The sequence below is a fragment of the Eutrigla gurnardus genome (assembly GCF_963514095.1).
Source record: "Eutrigla gurnardus genome assembly, chromosome: 7".
Taxonomy (NCBI): Eukaryota; Metazoa; Chordata; class Actinopteri; order Perciformes; family Triglidae; genus Eutrigla; species Eutrigla gurnardus.
The window spans coordinates 20,509,188-20,526,225 of record NC_139921.1 but is presented as its reverse complement, the minus strand read 5'-3'; the positions used below and the strand labels follow the sequence as shown (position 1 = coordinate 20,526,225).

The 17,038-nt window shown below is 43.3% G+C and overlaps 1 protein-coding gene across 2 annotated transcripts in view; it reads left to right on the top strand.

Moving 5' to 3' along the window:
• The first annotated feature begins 871 nt into the window (after window positions 1-871).
• rcan3 (regulator of calcineurin 3) overlaps window positions 872-17,038 on the top strand; it is a 33,817-nt gene continuing 17,650 nt past the window's right edge. The window contains exon 1 of one of the 2 annotated variants that reach the window (XM_084014258.1): window positions 872-1,116. In XM_084014258.1, the coding sequence (XP_083870384.1) occupies window positions 907-1,116 (210 nt within the window). In that variant the 5' untranslated portion in view covers window positions 872-906. Of the gene's footprint in view, window positions 1,117-14,190; window positions 14,351-17,038 lie in introns of those variants that run through there. The other variant, XM_084014259.1, reaches the window with a different exon arrangement.

Genomic DNA, 17,038 nt, shown 5'->3' with positions numbered 1-17,038 from the left:
TTACTTTAATGCTAAACGAGGCGAATTAGCGCGAGCCCTTCTCCATGATGTTCCGGGGTTTCCTTGGAGTGCACGCGATGCAAATGTTGACGTCACTATCCTCCACGGCCATTTATACCAGGGTGCTGCTGATAACATTACCGTAGCGTGCTCTTGTTACTCATCCATTCATGGCATTTATACAGAGATTAGACGACAACGGGATACTGTGTTCGGTCTGTTTGAGATCATTAGATTATTCAGATGGTATTGTGATAAACAAAATTAAATATGAATGATAACCTTCGTTCGTTTAAATGTTCCACTAGATGGCGCTCTTTGTCCAGTTTAATGTTGGACGTTTCACAAAGGGTCAGATCTGGCTTCATCATATCCTTTTTATTTCTTCTAATCAGAATATTCCCGTTTTTTAAACGCGGTGCTAGATTATATATAGATATATATAGATATTATTGTTATGGAACAAACATTTAATTAATAATTAATTAAGAAAATAATCATCCAATTAACCCAAAATGAAAACGGATATACTGTAAACATTTTAATCAGGAATACTGTAGGAGTACAACTAGATTCCAACATATCTCTCTGTTTTCTGTTTATTTCCTTTTGTGTTTGCCTCATCTTTTGTCCTTTTTATCTATTTTTTCTTATCTCACCATCTTTTAATGTCACACCTTCCTTCATCTTCCCTTTTTCCTCCTGTTTCTCTCTTTTATTCATCCCACAGCCTGTACGATCACCGACACTTAAGTGCAACTCTGTTATCTTCACGCACCAATATCTCACTACCTCGTCGTTGTCCACCCAGATTATTCACCTTATCTCCCAACATCCAATCTCTGAACCTCCTTTTCTCCCTATTTCCCAGCCTCTGTGGTCCCCACCTTCCTAAAAGGCTTCATCATGCTACGAGAGAGCTCCAAGGCGTGGAGCAATGGCTCAGAGGCCTACAGCAGCGACCCTGAGGAGGACGAGGAGGAGGAAGAGGACATGGTGTTCGGGGAGAGCGATCAGGACGGAGTGACAGAGGAGATGATGGATCTGAGCGACCTCCCCACGGCGCTCTTTGCATGCGGCGTCCACGAGGCGGTGTTCGAAGAGGACGCGCACAGGGTGAGATGGAGCAAACTCACTTTTTGGGTCAACGTGTGTGTGTGTGTGTGTGTGTGTGTGTGTGTGTGTGTGTGTGTGTGTGTGTTTGAGTCATCATGCCGAATGTGTCAGCGCGTTTCAAGATTCAAAGCCGAGCAAAGCGTGCATGATGTCATCCACAGCGTTCGCTCCGATCACGGTCCTAAGCTGCGCTGCTGATTGCTCAAAGGCACGCACCCACACCCCCATATTCACACCTGATGCTGTTATTTATTTGCAAATGAACATTAGTGCATGGTAGCAGATTACAATACAAATCGTGAGCCATACTCAGCCTAAATCCATATCATTCACGCAGTGTGTTTTTATACTTATACTATGCGACAGGCCTCATACCAAAAGCCCAAATCCAGTACAAGCATGCTACGTTTATACCTGTCTACACACACACACTGTATGTATTCTGTTGAGGCCTCCTCTGGGATGTGTAGTCTCGCTGTCACAGCTGCATGAGACTCCTTGGGATCACAGGATCCTGTTTGCTGGAGGAGGATACAAATCAAATGCTTTTAATTTTCTGCCCCTCTAATCCAATTATGCCGTCCTACCATCCCTCCATCCATCCAGCTGGCATGCCTCACTGTCTTTAAGTCTCCCGGTCTTTCATTCTACGTCACGTCTATCCATGCATCTCTAAAAGCTATCTTCTTCACAACAATTTTTCTCTCCTCTTTCGGTTAACTTTATTTTCCTTCCTCAAATCTTTGAACAATTCCCTCCCCGTCTCCCTCCTGTATGTTCTGTATTTATCCTCTCTGTGTATACGAATGCAAAGCCGAGCGGCTAAATCTGGCGCACACACAAAATCCCTTTAAATGAAACAATCCTTGCTTTGTGAGTTCGCTATTTGTACACCCATTGCTCCCAGCGATGGAGTCTGCCCCCCCACCCCCCACCCCCTCCCTTTCTCTTTGCCTTCCGCGCTTCATTACGATTCAGACTCCGCGCTTTTAAGTGGAAATGCCACCCACATACGCCTCAGTCGGAACATGTCAATAGCTTGTTCTCTATATGGTTCAATTAAATGAGCCACACTAAAAATAGAACTTTTGACATTTATTTAAACTTTCAAATTGTGAACGGGAAGGGATGAGGCGAGTTGCTTGTGATATTTTCAAACGAGCTTTATGAGGTTGTTTTTGGCTTGTAGCAGTGCTGTTGTGCTGAGAGAGAGACAGAGAGAGAGAGAGACGGAGAGAGAGAGAGAGAGAGATGTGGCTCTATATTTATATATATTTATAAGAAGCTCTTAGCGAGCTTTAAAAGCCTTTTCCTTTCTTCTGCATTAGTGGCACACTTTCTCTTTTATCTGCAGCGTTTTGTCCCCCCGACCAGCTTTTATGTAGAATGGAGAGATGCCTTAAAAGTGCTTCCTGTTGCTTTAGGAAGTTATACTTTGATATATATATCGTTATCGAGATCGGGTATAATCTAATTAAAATCCATTCTCTTGATGGCTGTGTCGCCCACAGTTAATGATTTGACTGATCATTCATAGAGCTTAAGTCATCAGTCTCTCAATTAAGATATGAAATAGGTATTATGTTTAATTTGCCATCATTATTACAGGCTAATGGTTTTAAACATTTAAGTAAAGCCTAATGGCACACTTTTTTATTTAATTGCTTAATCTCTCCAAAAGGTCAAAAGTTTGGCAAGGCGCTTTGAGCATCATAAAGACTGTTTTAAATGTCTTTCCTATCTCTTTGTGTTGTATTTATGTTCATGTTAAATTGCACTGAATCTGTATCGAGTCGATTAATATATTGCTTGAATAAAGTCACTAATACGTAATTAGCTTACTTACACTGGTTCCCAGGGATGATCACCTACATTCAGCATATGAGTATGATTAACAGCATCGCATAGAGTGAACACAGCTGCAATTTTGTTCCAATCTTGGCATGATTCGTTATCTATAGCCCCCGCCGAAGACAAGTGTGTACAAGGAGTGAGGGAGTTAGAGACGGAGGTGTGTGTGTGTGTGGGGAAAGTAACGAGGCAAAGTGGTTTCTGCGCTTGTCAAGGGAAAGGTCAGAGAAGCCATTATAAGTCGTACCTCATAGTGCCCGGTGTATACCAGACCTAATCAGCACAGAGCAACGCTTTCATCGCTGCTGTCGGACTGAGTTCCTCTCAATCCATAACCAGTGCAATCAAGCAAGCGCCAGCCACAACCCGTAACACAACACTGAGCAAAGTGATTTCATAAATGTTTTTAAGTTGCTGCCCTGTATTGTTACATTGTTTCCAGCGGCAGCGGGCAGATATTTTGAGCTTTTTGCTCACAATGTGAACCAAATTCGGCACCAGGTTGTTGACTGACAAGTTAGAGACTAGCTGGTGACAATATTATCTTCTTACCCAATAAAATGGAAAATAATTATTTGTTTTATAAATGATTTCGATGCATATCTTTTGGCAAGATCTTTTTTATTTTTATTTTAACGCAGGCAGATGCCCGAGAACTTTATCTAAACAAAATAGAGTCTGAAACATTTAAATGATAAGATGGAGTAGCTTTAGGTCCTAGCTGGGTTAGCTTAGCTGGGTTAGCTTAGCTTCCTTCACGGTTCTCCTCCTGGGGCAGTTAACACAAGCTTAAGAGATTTTAATGCTTTGTTATGAAATACGTTGATTGATATCCACTCTCATGAATTGATTGCTAACAAGTGGCTAAATGAGACTACAAAACATCGTCACGCTGACTGGTCCGTCTTCATAGCCCCATTGCTATACTCGCGTTCATGCAACTGTGGTGTTGTTCGTTTTGTTACCTTTTAATTCAAGCGATAATTCAAGCTTTATACATCTTTGTGAAAAACCATGACGATAATGAGATCATTTTCTGCAATAATGAGGGGGAGTTGACGATGGAACCAGTGTGATGCTAACTTTTGATGCTAAAAATTAGTCATCCCTGCATCACTCTGTAGCCTAGATAACGTGTCCGGCATATTCACTGTAGAAGCCCGACAGACATTCACCAAATTACCCTTTTAGCAATGCATTAGTGGCAGGTACAAGGAAAAGTCACTGCTTCAGTGGTCACTTCAGTCTAACGTGTTTGATAGTGTGACTCGTGTATATCGGACGATGAAGCAAGACAACCCCAAGAGCAGAGTGGAGCAATGAAACACATCAGGGACTAAAGATAGCGTGATGGAGGATGTGAAAAGTGAGATGTAAAGTGAGTGTGGGTGTCTTAATGTGCGCACACAACGCTTGTACATACAGCACGCATGCACGCGCGCTAGTGATATGTTTCGCATGTGTCAGACTGCGGTCTATTTCTGGGTGTCGGTCCCCGGAGGGGGGGGGGGTGAACGTGAGGCAGCGGGTGCTCGGCAGGCTGAAGGTCAGACATGATGCAGTGCAGAGTGAGTGCCGCTGGCCCATGCTCCATGCTGCGGCCCGGATATAATTCTGGTACGTTGACCGGGGATGTCTCACTGACCCGGTGTGCTTGTTTTGCCTTTATTCATCAAACAGAAGAAAACAGAGAGCAATTTACGTAGAGCAGGCGGCGATGGAAATCAGTTTGGCCCGAACTGAGCCGCTGTGGCACTTGGGGGGGCAAAGTATTTTGCACATTTGACAAGATGACAGTGTTTTCGTTCGCAATGGCAGTTTCTGTTTGTTTTGTTTTTAAATAAACAACGCTACATGCATTTCAATGAGTATCTGAAGTTGAATTCAGCAGCTAGGTTTTTCCAGCAGAATCTGAGCCACACTAATGCTATGACATGATTGGGTGACAAAATATCTGTTTTATCTGTAACAGCGTTTTATGAAACATGTTGTTGATCGCTTTATACACGCGTTGAACACATGAAAATCTTTGTGCCTGTTCAAACGAGTGCCAGCCAGGCCTGGTTTCCACTTCATTTCAATTTGGTATGCAAATTAGCCTGGCAGCATGCCATTTATTTTTGCCACCTTGAATTGACAGCACTTGAGAAGAACATAGCCATCGTTAATGCTATTAGTAACACCTGTGCTTCTCCTGCTCATGGCAAGTCAAAGGCTGTGGTTGCAGTTATAGTCAACAAATGAGGTCCTGATCACTTTTCCTTGACCTCAGGGGAAAAAAGTCACCAGGTCAAGGAAAGGTGGGAGGAGAACTCATAAGGATTTAGGGAAAGACGACCGCGCTGTTCAGAGAATCCGACTGGACTTTCACTAAGCTACGACATTATAATGCACTGATAATTGACAGCTGATGATCGACACCGTTGATTGATGTGGGTCTGCGGTGGAGAAACTACAATAATGAACTACAAAAAGTGCATCGTCCACTTCTCGCCGTGTTGTTGGTTCTATAAACAGCTGGTTAGTTCGAGCAGCTCCTCCTTCCTGTTGCTGTTAAAATCAACTCTGCTCTGTAAATCAAGTCCCGCCATGGGACACATAAAAAAATGTATCTTATCTTAAATGTAGACAGCCAGCTCACGAATATTATTTCACTTTCAAGGTTGGAACTGACATTTAATAAAAAAAGGAATAAAGGTTTCCAGTCATAAGCGTTATATGATCAATTAAGTTATTCATCAGTTATGGAGAAAGGGTTGATCTATTTCACTCCTTTTTGGAGATTTAATATTTGTTTAGAATTCGTTTTTTGACAAATTTCATTTGTTATTTTAGTTTCGTTTTTTAAAAACATTTGTAAATAAATAACTACAAATGAAAAACAATTAGTATCACTGTCCAAGCACATTAATCAACACATTTCCAATTACTATATGTCTGCATGGAAGTAATTGTTAAGTATGTTAAGTTTGTTTTCATGAACGACCGAGGTGTGCGGCACTTTAAATGTTCTCACGGCGTCATCTCCTTTCCTTTCATAAAGGAAGGTCCGTTGTATCCTATGCTAAGGAAGAATTGAAACAAAGCATTGAAGCACCTTTCCTTTGCATTTAGAGAATTTGAACAGCTCTTATCATTCCTGACACTTATTTACTTCCGGGTCACTTATTCTCTTTCACAACATTCCCACAAGAATGTTTTATTTATTTTATTTTTTGTTGCTCTTTTGTATTTCCTACAAAGAAGCTGATCCCTATACGTTTCTTTCTATTTGTCCTCGGGAGACACACTGCAAAGATAACGCACTGTAATATTAAAAATATCTCTTGGACACATTAAACATAACCACATCAATTTAAAGAAAAAGTATTTTTAAATACGTTTTTTTATTGATACTTTTCCAGTGCCACTCCCAGCGTCAGAGCTTCAGGGAAACAGATTTTTTTCCCCTCTTTCATGTGTGGTTAAGGTTGGTTTTATGTACGGCTGCTTTGATAAAAGAGACGGCTCATCTTCCCCACAGACTCATCTTCCCCCTCCCTCTCCCGCCGCTACACAGGGGTTGATTATGAAACTATAGGAATTAGCATGCTATGTAAGCCGCTGTGTTATTTGTTCCTAGTTGTGCTGCTGTGAATCTATTTAAATCAAGATTATTTTTTGGTTCAATCAGTCTAAAAAAAGAAATGTTCTGTCACCGGGCCTCTTTCAAGAATAGCAGTTCACAATACGACAACAGAACATGATCTCTTATTTGACTGAAGTATAAATGGACTCCCATGAATTGAGGCATTACTGCAATCAGGCCATGACATAGAAAAATGGATAATGGCTTTTAGGTTAAAATGAAGGAGCTGTAAAACAAAAAATCCCATAAGCAACAGAAAATGTAGTATTTTTTAACCAGCCTGTCCATCCATCCATATTATGTTTGTATAGGTTTTTTTTCTTCAGAGTCAGCTGGACCATTTTGTAAGTCAATAGCTCCAGTTTAACTTGAATCCTGCAGTCATTTCTTTTACCTTTTGTGTTTACTGCCAGGGCTTTGTTGACGTTGTAATGTTGTGCCTGTGAGGTGGCTTTTTGGGAGTTATTTATGAGGAGGGAGAGGCGGGGGGACCGGCATCCAAATCAATTTCTGCCGGTTGTCATTTACAGAAAAGGACTATTGATAGTCGGCTGCTGTTGATTTTGTTTTTCTCAGTACTTGTTTTTCACCTTCTTTTCTGGAAAAAACAAATACAATCGTGAATGTGACCCTCCACAATTCAATTTGGTTCGTGTTTGTTCCTGTTTTTATTTACATCTTTCATATGTCGATTCTCCCACGAGTGCTTTTCTTCATCGTTCTTCTTCAGTTTGTCTGCGTGTGCATCTTGCTTTCCCTGCTTATCACTGTCTCCACTAGCTTGTTGACGACATGTACCCAAGTCAATGGCATCTTGGGGCCAGTGTCTATTATCCTGGTGGCAGGTGGTTTTTCTGAAAGAGATATCAAAGCTCAAACACTTTTTTTCAGTCCATTTGGTTTGCTTATGGAGCATCTTGTAAAGTTTACACCCGACCACCTCTTGTGCTCATCAATTTTCAAAAATGTTTACTTTAATTTAGTGAAACAATAAAGAGCTCTCCCTATCCTCTGGTGAAGAGACTATTGTATACCTTTCTCCCTCTTTGTTTGCCTGCATCACACAATGTTATGTCCGAAGCGCCGAGACCACCTCGGGTCCTCCCTTCCCCCCCTTTTTCTTTCTTGTTGTGTCTGGTATTCAGCAGCGATGCCTGCATGCGGGTCGGACAGTCCGTCTAACCATACCAAAGATTTGACCTGATTTCAAAGCAAAGCAATCAGTGGAACCATCGGCACGTGTCGCTCTGTGTTTCCTCGTCCACCCCCCTCCCCTCCCTCTGTCCCGCTCGCAGCCATACGGCAGCTCATCTCTCCAGCTCCTAAGCTGCTGGACTGGGTTAAAACACTGAACAGCTGCTGGTGGCCCACCAGATGTGGGCTGTGAACCAGAAACATACCAGGCTGTCAGCTCCCACATTTGCTGTTTGTACAAGCACTCTGTACATAAAGCATCTTTTGTTATTTTATTCATTTACATATTGATGTTATTGAAAGTATCGTCGAGCATGAATCCGAAAAGTGTATTTTCATAGGTCACCAGTGCACTTGCCATTCAACCCGTCTGTCTCTGTGTGCAGCGTTATTTTTTTTCTCTACCTGCTTCCTGCGAAGAAAGCCCCCCTACTTTGCCTCTGATTGGCTCCGCACTTTATATTCTTCTTCACTGAATGCATGTGGAGAAAAGAAACAAGGCGTGCGTGAAACCGTGCCCTGTACTCCTTCTCGAGAAACATCACAACCTTAAAATATGCCAGTAATTTAAAACAAGGAGACTATCGATTATTCCTTGGGGATGGATGCACAGCAATGCAGTTGCAGCCTTCCGTGTGGATTTTGCACGGTTTGTCATACTCTAAATTGCCCGTAGGTGCATCATGTAAATGCAAATGGTGTAAATGGTGTATAAATCTCTACAATGGTGCATTATAATGACCGGTGCATCACTATTCCAAAACAAATACATTCATATTGGTTAAGGTTACTTGCATGAAAATTAATGAAACGACTTTAAATGCATGCATCAGAATTTCTATGAAACACTTCCTGGTACAAAAGTTCAACATGCTTTTATTTGCATAGCAACATGTGACAATTTATTAAAGCCCCTGAAAACTTCCAACCTCTTATACAGGATGTAGGAGCACAGACGAAATGTCTCAACTGAAATAACTAAAACTGTTCTAACTTTGGAGAAAACCTTGTGATCACATAGTCACAGTCTGCATTTTTTTTTTTCACGTAGGAATATTGGACAATCTACCCGTACTGTTCCGTGTGCACATTTCCCGATGAAGACATGCTCATTTTTGTAAATCGTGAGGGAAGAGTTACAGTCGGCGTTGCCCTCTGGGAGTCGTCTATCACTGCTAATTAAAGCCTGATTGTCAGAAGTCGTGTAAAACCTTGTTGTCAACATTTTGTTTTTCACCCAAAGGACTAAACGCTGCAGCAGCCACGCTCCCTCCCTCACATTTCATCCTGACAGCTCGTCTGCAGAAATCAAAACCACACGATGAAACACAGTTTCGGGCTTTGAAGGAGTGTTGATTGAGGCTCCTCGTGTTTGTCATTTACATTTGGTCCTCAGGTATCCATGCTGACATAACCTCTCTCTCTCTCTCTCTCTCTCTCTCTCTCTCTCTCTCTCTCTCTCTCTCTCTCTCTCTCTCTCTCTCTCTCTCTCTCTCTCACACACTCTCACACACACACACACACACACACACACACACACACACACTCTCACTACTTTTATTCCCTCTATGCCATCCTGCCTCCCTGTGCCTCTGTGTTCACTCTCTCTCTCTCTCTTTCTCACCTACACTCTGTAGATCTGTCTCTCTGCCCTGTAGACACTCTTTTATCCTCCCATCCCTCTGTCTCCCCCTGGCTCCCTGTACTTGGCTGCTTGCTTTATAAATAGCTTGGCCTAGATTACAGCAGCTGCATTGGCGCTGGCACCAGGGGTTGGTTTGGCTGGGCCAAGTGAGGTAGCCTGGTGTAACAAGCGGTTGGCAGTGAAGGGATGGATTGTGTGTGTGTGTGTGTGTGTGTGTGTGTGTGTGTGTGTGTGTGTGTGTGTGTGTGTGTGTGTGTGTGTGTGTGTGTGTGTGTGTGTGTGTGTGTGTGTGTGTGTGTGTGTGTGTGTGTGTGTGTGTGTGTGTCTGATCATGAGAATAGTGCACCCACAGCCTATATGCATGCCTGCAGTGGCCAAACGCCAGAGTTTGTTTCTTCTTCTCTCACATATAAAGCTGATATCGCTCATGTTTCCGTGGGAACTGTAGTCATTTTCTGTAGTCTTTTTGTTCTTCTTTTTTTTTTGTAGGCAGTTTATGCATTATTATTTTGTTTGTAGTGAATATAAGGATAGGTTTCTGCGTGTGTTCGGTTTGAATTCAAAGAAGATTTTTGCACACATTCAGCATGAACTCGCATGCATTTTATTGTCCCTGCGTTCGTGGGCTGCATTGTTTGGTTTCGCGCGTTGACACGAGCATGTGAGCATGCGTATTCACCCGACCGTGATGATCCACTGCCCTGATTCCCTCCCTCCCGCTCCACTGCAGAGCTCCGCTTCGGAATACAAATTCTGCTCGTCAGTGAGTCTGAGACACAGCGTCTCACCCTTTGAGCGCCGCTGTGCCTCCTCCTCTTCTTTGAATCTCTTCTAAAGTGCATCACGCACGCCAGCAAAATCTGCAATACTGACACTTCTGCGTGCATTATCTGTGAATTTGAAAACATCTGGATTATCCTTGAAGGAATAGTTTGGCATTAAGGGAAGCTGTGGAGGTGCTAAGCTAACCAGCTGTTTTTAAAAAAAAATCTAAAACTTGAAATAGTGACATCCAAAATGAATTTCATGATATTAAAGTAAAACACCTACTGATACGGTTACCAGTCTGACAAGGTGACAACATTTGAAAGAAGCGAGCAGTCTCTCTTCTCAGTTTCAGGATCGTGTTTGACTGTAAGATCTAACAGAGAGAATTGTGAATGAGGAGCAGAGAATTGAGAATGAGGAGGAGGAGAGATGCAGAATGAGGCCAGAGAGGAAGAAAAGTGCTTCATCATCCACAGCGATCCATCCTACTTACCAGCAGTGACAAAAGGGGATGAGGGGGTTTGCTTTAATAATCGACAACATTTATGTACACAGCCGATGAGCTGTACTTTATGTCAAGTGGCAAGTAATATACAGCAGAGGTTGCCAACCTTTTCTTTTCTTTTTTTTTTCAGACGTCCCACTACAGCCCCATTAGATGAGCTCATGTGCCCCTTTCTGAACACCACCTGTCACATTCATGCATTGATTTCAATGTGGGTGTCATATAACATTACTTATATAAGTGAATAATGTTACAATATTTCTCTTCATACAATTGAATTGTCTACGTTTAGGTCAGTTTACATTCGTCCTACGAGCACTTAAAGTAGCAGACGCTGGATGTTTTAATCATCGTAACAAATCTTGTTGTTAGCTATTTTAGCTAGTTTCTTTTTTCAGTAATCTTCATCCATTAACATTAAGAATCCATTTGTCCATCACTTTTAGCTAACTCTTACGACTTCTCTGCTCTCTGCTAACTCATTTTTAGTTTGTGTTTTGTTTTATTTTTTGTTTTTCAGTCACAGTAAGTGGTGTTCAGGTGTTACGACTGATTTGGGAAGAGTTGCGAACTGCGCAGAAAGCCTCTCTTAGCTAGCTTGACATTGTGACAATAAGTTGTCAAAAAAAAAACAGCATCGCAATCATTTGTAAACACAATATGTAAACATATTTTTCTATTTGATCCTTTTGTCATTTGACAAGAAATCCTATTTTATCCTTTTATTTTTTTCAATTAGCCACGCATCTTCACAATCTTTCCACATATCCCATGGCAACTGCAGTTCCCCTGGTTACAAGTACTCGTGAATCACTGCTAGACGGTGCAGCAGTAACACTTGAGCGGAACATGATAGACTACATCGTGTTCGGCTTGATTAAACTTGTTCAGACCAAATGTGGGGGTTAAGTACAGGCAGGAATGGCTTTGAATGAAGCACCTGTTCAGCTGAGGTTTCCGTCCGAAAAACAGTGAATCTCCACCACCTTCTGTTGACCCAAGGCTTTGTGAATAGAGGCAAGTGAAAAGAGAATTTTCCAGCAAGCCATAAATAAATGATCAGAGCGTTTGGAAAGCTACGGCTACATTAGATTCCAGAAAACAGAGTGGATTTAAAAGAAAAGGGGACACTGCTTTATCACTTCTAAGCTTATGATTAATGAGCTGTGGGGGTGATTTCGAACTAATACCTAAACCTGTCAAGTAACATCTTCTCTACTGTCTGCTCTTATTACCATGACTTGAAAGAATAAAACAGATTCGCTCGCAGCAGATGAAGCAGCTGACAGTGCAGCTCCCGCTCCGGCCTACATGTCCCATGTCTGATAAGTGGCAGGTTTTTTTTGGGGGGCGTTTAGGTGCATTGTTCCAGACTGAGTGACTGACCGGTGCTGTCTGGTGGAGGAATGTCACAGTCATCCCCACATATCTCACTCATGTTCTCCGTCTGCACAGTGTGGACAATGCCTGACACACACGGACGTAAATAGCCCTCACCGCCTCAGTCCTTAATATTAATGGCTTATAGGGGACTTAGCTGTCTCGGACGGCCAGGCAATTATTATTACGAAACCGAGGAAGGGAGCATGAGTGATGGAAAAAAGACGTGGTTTATTATGCAATGGCATCATGTCTGTAGGATTTTTTTTAATGATTGGTCTTCAACTGAAGTGGAAACTCACACCCACAGTGTATCATGGTTATTAAGAGGGAAAAGGAGCCGTGACAGCAGTGGTATCGTTAGCTTCATCAGCTGCTTTGGTGTCAGTAATAAAGCGCCACGGTGCATTTAATCTCCAATCTACAAGTCAACACTAAAACTAAACGTATAGTACGTTTTCATACCTTGAGTCTTTCCAGAATCCACAAGGCCCTGAAGTCTCCAGCATGTGGGGAGACATCGGCTCTGGCAGAGGACACATCAACGTGACCACCATATAACCGTGTCGTTTGTCTGTTATTCTTAGGCCCATGAAGCCACATTGAGGGCAGCGCTAACTCCGGAGCATGCGGCCGACAGGCATGGTTATGTAATTATGCCTCCACGGGGGGGACAATGCAGTAGATGCCTTTACTAAGCGTTTTGATGCACAGAAAAAAAAAAACAGGTTTTCAAATATAGCGATCACACGATTTTCCTTTGGTAAGGATATTATCAGTAAACTCAAGCTGTTAATCTGGTAGCCGAGTGATGGACACAATAACAAGCACGCCTGGAAAGTTTAATGTCCATGGTTCCCAACCTTTTTTTTGCATGTGACCCTTAATACAAAGCAACATCTACTTGGGATTCCCTGTCGAAAAAGTGCAGCCGAGTGTCAGTTTTGACTTTGAACACATTGCTGAACCGAAATAGTCCCGCCCCCTTCGTTCAGACCTCTGTTCAAAGCCACTCCCCAAGAACGCCAAACGAGTGCTCGAGATCAGCAGAGTGCGCAATCAGGAAGTAAGCATTGACAGACCAGTTATTTTCTCTGGCCCAACGTTTTTGTTTGGACAGGGTCCTGCCACGGCCACAGATTACATTTTTTTTTATGTTAGAGCATTTAATTCATTCATTGCTATCAGAATGTTAAGAGGATTTACGTAATATAACAAAGTGTTTCTGCATAGAACCACCTACTCAACCTTTAACTTGTGAGCAGTTGAATCGAAGAACGGTTTTCTCCTATTAGTGTTTCATTAGACTGTTTTTGAGACCCAAAGAAATAAAAAAGCAATGAGTTTTACAACAAGAAAAAAAGCATCTTTTTTCAGAAAATGAGTCACCAACTGTTTTGTTAATTCCATACTTGAGGATTACATGCATGTCTTTGTGATGTGAATTTTTGCACAAATTACATGACTTTATTGTAAGGTGTTAATATAATTGTGACCATGTGTCACTATAAACCATGGCCTATTGCCTCCACACTGCTCTGACACAACCTTAAAAATAGCACTTATTGCAGGGCTTTTACATAACACTTAAATGACGGTGTATTATATAGATGTCCCTGGTATTGTGTTCATTGCACCTTACAGCGTCATTCAAAGGCATGACAGGTAAACAACGGGCTCTCAGTCAGGTCCACGCTGATGATGACACGACCTGACGTACAGTTTTGGCTGATGAACCGATTTTTCCTAAACGGTTGTGACACGTTCTGTTCTCCAGCGGCTCGAGTGAAACATACAGACACGCGGAAAATACAAGAAAAGAGCGGAATAAACCGGACCGCGAATTCTGCAGTGGCCCCTGCGCGGTTTTGTCGAGCGCTCTAGTGGCGTAAAACACGACGAACGTGAGGATGGCGATGACGTCAATGAGGAAGGAGGGAGGGAGGGGGGCGAGAGTTTGTGCGGCTGCTGCTGCTGCAGCATCACTCTCAGCAGCGCGTCAGTGCAGTGAGGAGTCCGGCAGCAACTCTCCCCGCTCTCAGAACAGTCCGCTTGACTTAACCGCGAGTTTCTGGACCAAGAAGCCGATAGACTCATTCGAGCCGCTGCTAGAGAGGAGGAGGAGACTTTTACTCCATTCCGGGTTTTTTTTTTAATCCCCTCACCACGAAAGGGAATGCCATCGATAAATATGAAACTGGAGATGGTGACCATCATCGCCTGCGAAGTAGACACCGAGGTGTTTACGTCAGACAAAATGCAGGTATGGTTTTCACCACCAACAACAACAACAATAAGAAGAAGAAGGAAAAAAAAAACGCACGTTGCAACTAATCATTACGGCTGTGCCCTTGTGGCGTGTCTGTGCAGTCGTTTTGCTCGAAAGGGGGGCGGGGGCGACCGCGTACTGCCCCTTCACGAGCATGCATGTCTTGGTGACGTTGAATGCAGCCTCGTTCTCCGAGGCGAGGATTTTTATCAATGGGAGCCGCGTCCCGCGCCGCGCGCACCGCACAGGTGATTGACGCTTGATGAATTGCAGAAATGGCTAGACGTGGCGAGAATGGGACACGTAATATAACGCAAAAAAAAAAAAGAAAAAAAATCTCACTGCACCAATTGCTGTGTCGTTGTGTGCAGGTGTTGAGGTGTCGGGGAGATGATGCGCAAGTTGAACGGGAGGGTGTGATGGATTGGATTGTCCATGCAAGGCACATGCAGGGAAAAGAAGTGAGGCATTTTTAGACGCAGTGGCTGACGGACCCCTCTTCTCCCCCTCTTTATCTCCTCATCCCCCAGCAGCACTGCAGGTGCGCATGGTTGGATAGGATACCTAAAACAATCCAACGAGGAATTTCAGAGAAATATAACGTGACATTAATGCTAACATACTGTAATCTGAATAATCCAACCATGATATGCATCATGGTTGTGGATGGTACCATAAGGAATACAAATGCAGTGGAGTTTGTTTCCCCCTTTCATAGTGTTGAATAAAAATGGACTGAAATTAAAGTACATTTAGATCTCTATAAAGTCAGTACTGACTTGAACACTCCCCACAGTCATATTTTATTGACTTGTCCTAAGGGCAGGTACAGGTATTCGATATGCAGCCTGTCAGTCACAGAGCAGGAAAGCAGTCGCACCCGAAATGTGTTCAAAGTGAGCCTTGGGGACTCCACCTTTGGCACTGACACGTGCCAGTTTTTGGGTCTTAAAAGACCACGCAGATGGTACGCCAAAGCTCCGTTCACCCACTTAAACCCTTTGGAATTTCCATGTCATAATATATTCCCTCACCTGCTGGTTGCTTGTCTGATTTGACTCATCAACAGAGAGACAGAGAGAGAGGCGCAGGAAGGGAGAAAGAACAGGGGGGGGGGAGGGAAACGAGGAATACACATTACAATTGTTTGTATATCCACACAGAAGGCTGAATTCAGCTATTTCTTGTATCCAAAAGCAGCAGTTGCAGGTTTTAAATGCCACCCCACCCTCACCCCAACAGCACCTTGGTCAGCCATGTTTTACCACTTTTTTTCTACTCCATGTGCATGATTTAACCTTACACTAGCTGCCCAGGGGGAATGTGTGTATATTATGCAAAGTCCCACTCCTTGTGTCTGCCATGGCATGATTGGCACGTAAGAACGGCATGTGATAACAAACCAACCCGCTGACCCACCCCTGTTGTCTGTGTTGCTCCAGCGAGGCCAGGCAGCTGCTGCTCCCAAATCTCATTACACTTTCTAACCACTGCAGACCAGCCAAGGTGAAAGACACCAATGTGTCATCCTGTAGTCGTCCTGTAATTACAGGATAGTCATAATCTTTAAGATTTACCAGGGAAAAGAAAAAATAGATGTCTGTGAGTCGTTGATTGCGCCGGGCTCCTACAGCTGATGATACTCCTGGTCATGACGTTTTGGGAAAGCTTCATCGTTTACAACACAGGACTTGTGCTATCGTGTTGCAAGGGGGAGACTCTGATCACACATGCTATTTATATGTTTGTGATTAACTTTGTTAGTGAGACCTGGTTTGACGCGGGACAGTCTTCACTAGAGCTTCCTGTCGAGCGGCTCTTTAGCGGCCCACCTCTCCCAGACTCACCCGAAGAAAAGGGGGTTCTGTGCACAGTTAAAAGAGCAGACAGAGGGCTGACTTTGGAATGGCACAAAGAACACCACTAATCCCGGTTTCTGGCACACAGAGGGTGATGGAGAACGCCGGGGGAGAGGGCAGATTAAAGCGGGGCACGTGGGGAGCGGCCACTGATTGAGCTCACCTCCCTGTCAGCTCGCTCTTGTTTTTATTATTATTCAACAAGATGTGAGCCAGTCGGAGGCTCACATTTTTTTTTTTTTATTAATATCTCCAAATCTGAAAACGAGAAACAGCAATCTGTTGCAAAGCGCTTAAGGTGAACTAATACGTGGATCGCTGCCATTTATAGACCCTTTGCGGAACGATTAGGCAATGGCGCTTTGAATGGGCGACATGAAGAAAATAGGTGAATGGTGGGATTTTAATTAGAGGAGATGCTGCGCGACTGGCTGTGGTGTTTTTTCGGAGCCATTGTTTTGACACAGTTGAAATGGCTTGCCGTGGCTCTATCCCAGCTGGTTACATCATTAATGAGCCAAACACGGAGGCTGTGGACAGAGCAGGTTGTTGTTGCAATAATGGCAGCGCTGGTGGTGCAGCAGGCTTTCATACCAAAGTGCTTTGTGATGATTTTGGAGGGAACATTGTCGCCGTGATGTTTAGCGAAGGCCAGAGCTGCGGGCAGACGCCGTAGTATGTTGGTCACGGCACTATCATCACCTGAAAAATGTGGCAGCATCAGCAGATGATAGCACAGGACACATGGTGAAGGTCATTGTGTGTTGGCGAGCAGCGAGCGTATTACAGAACAGTGTGACGCAAGCCTTTACAGTTACCTTGC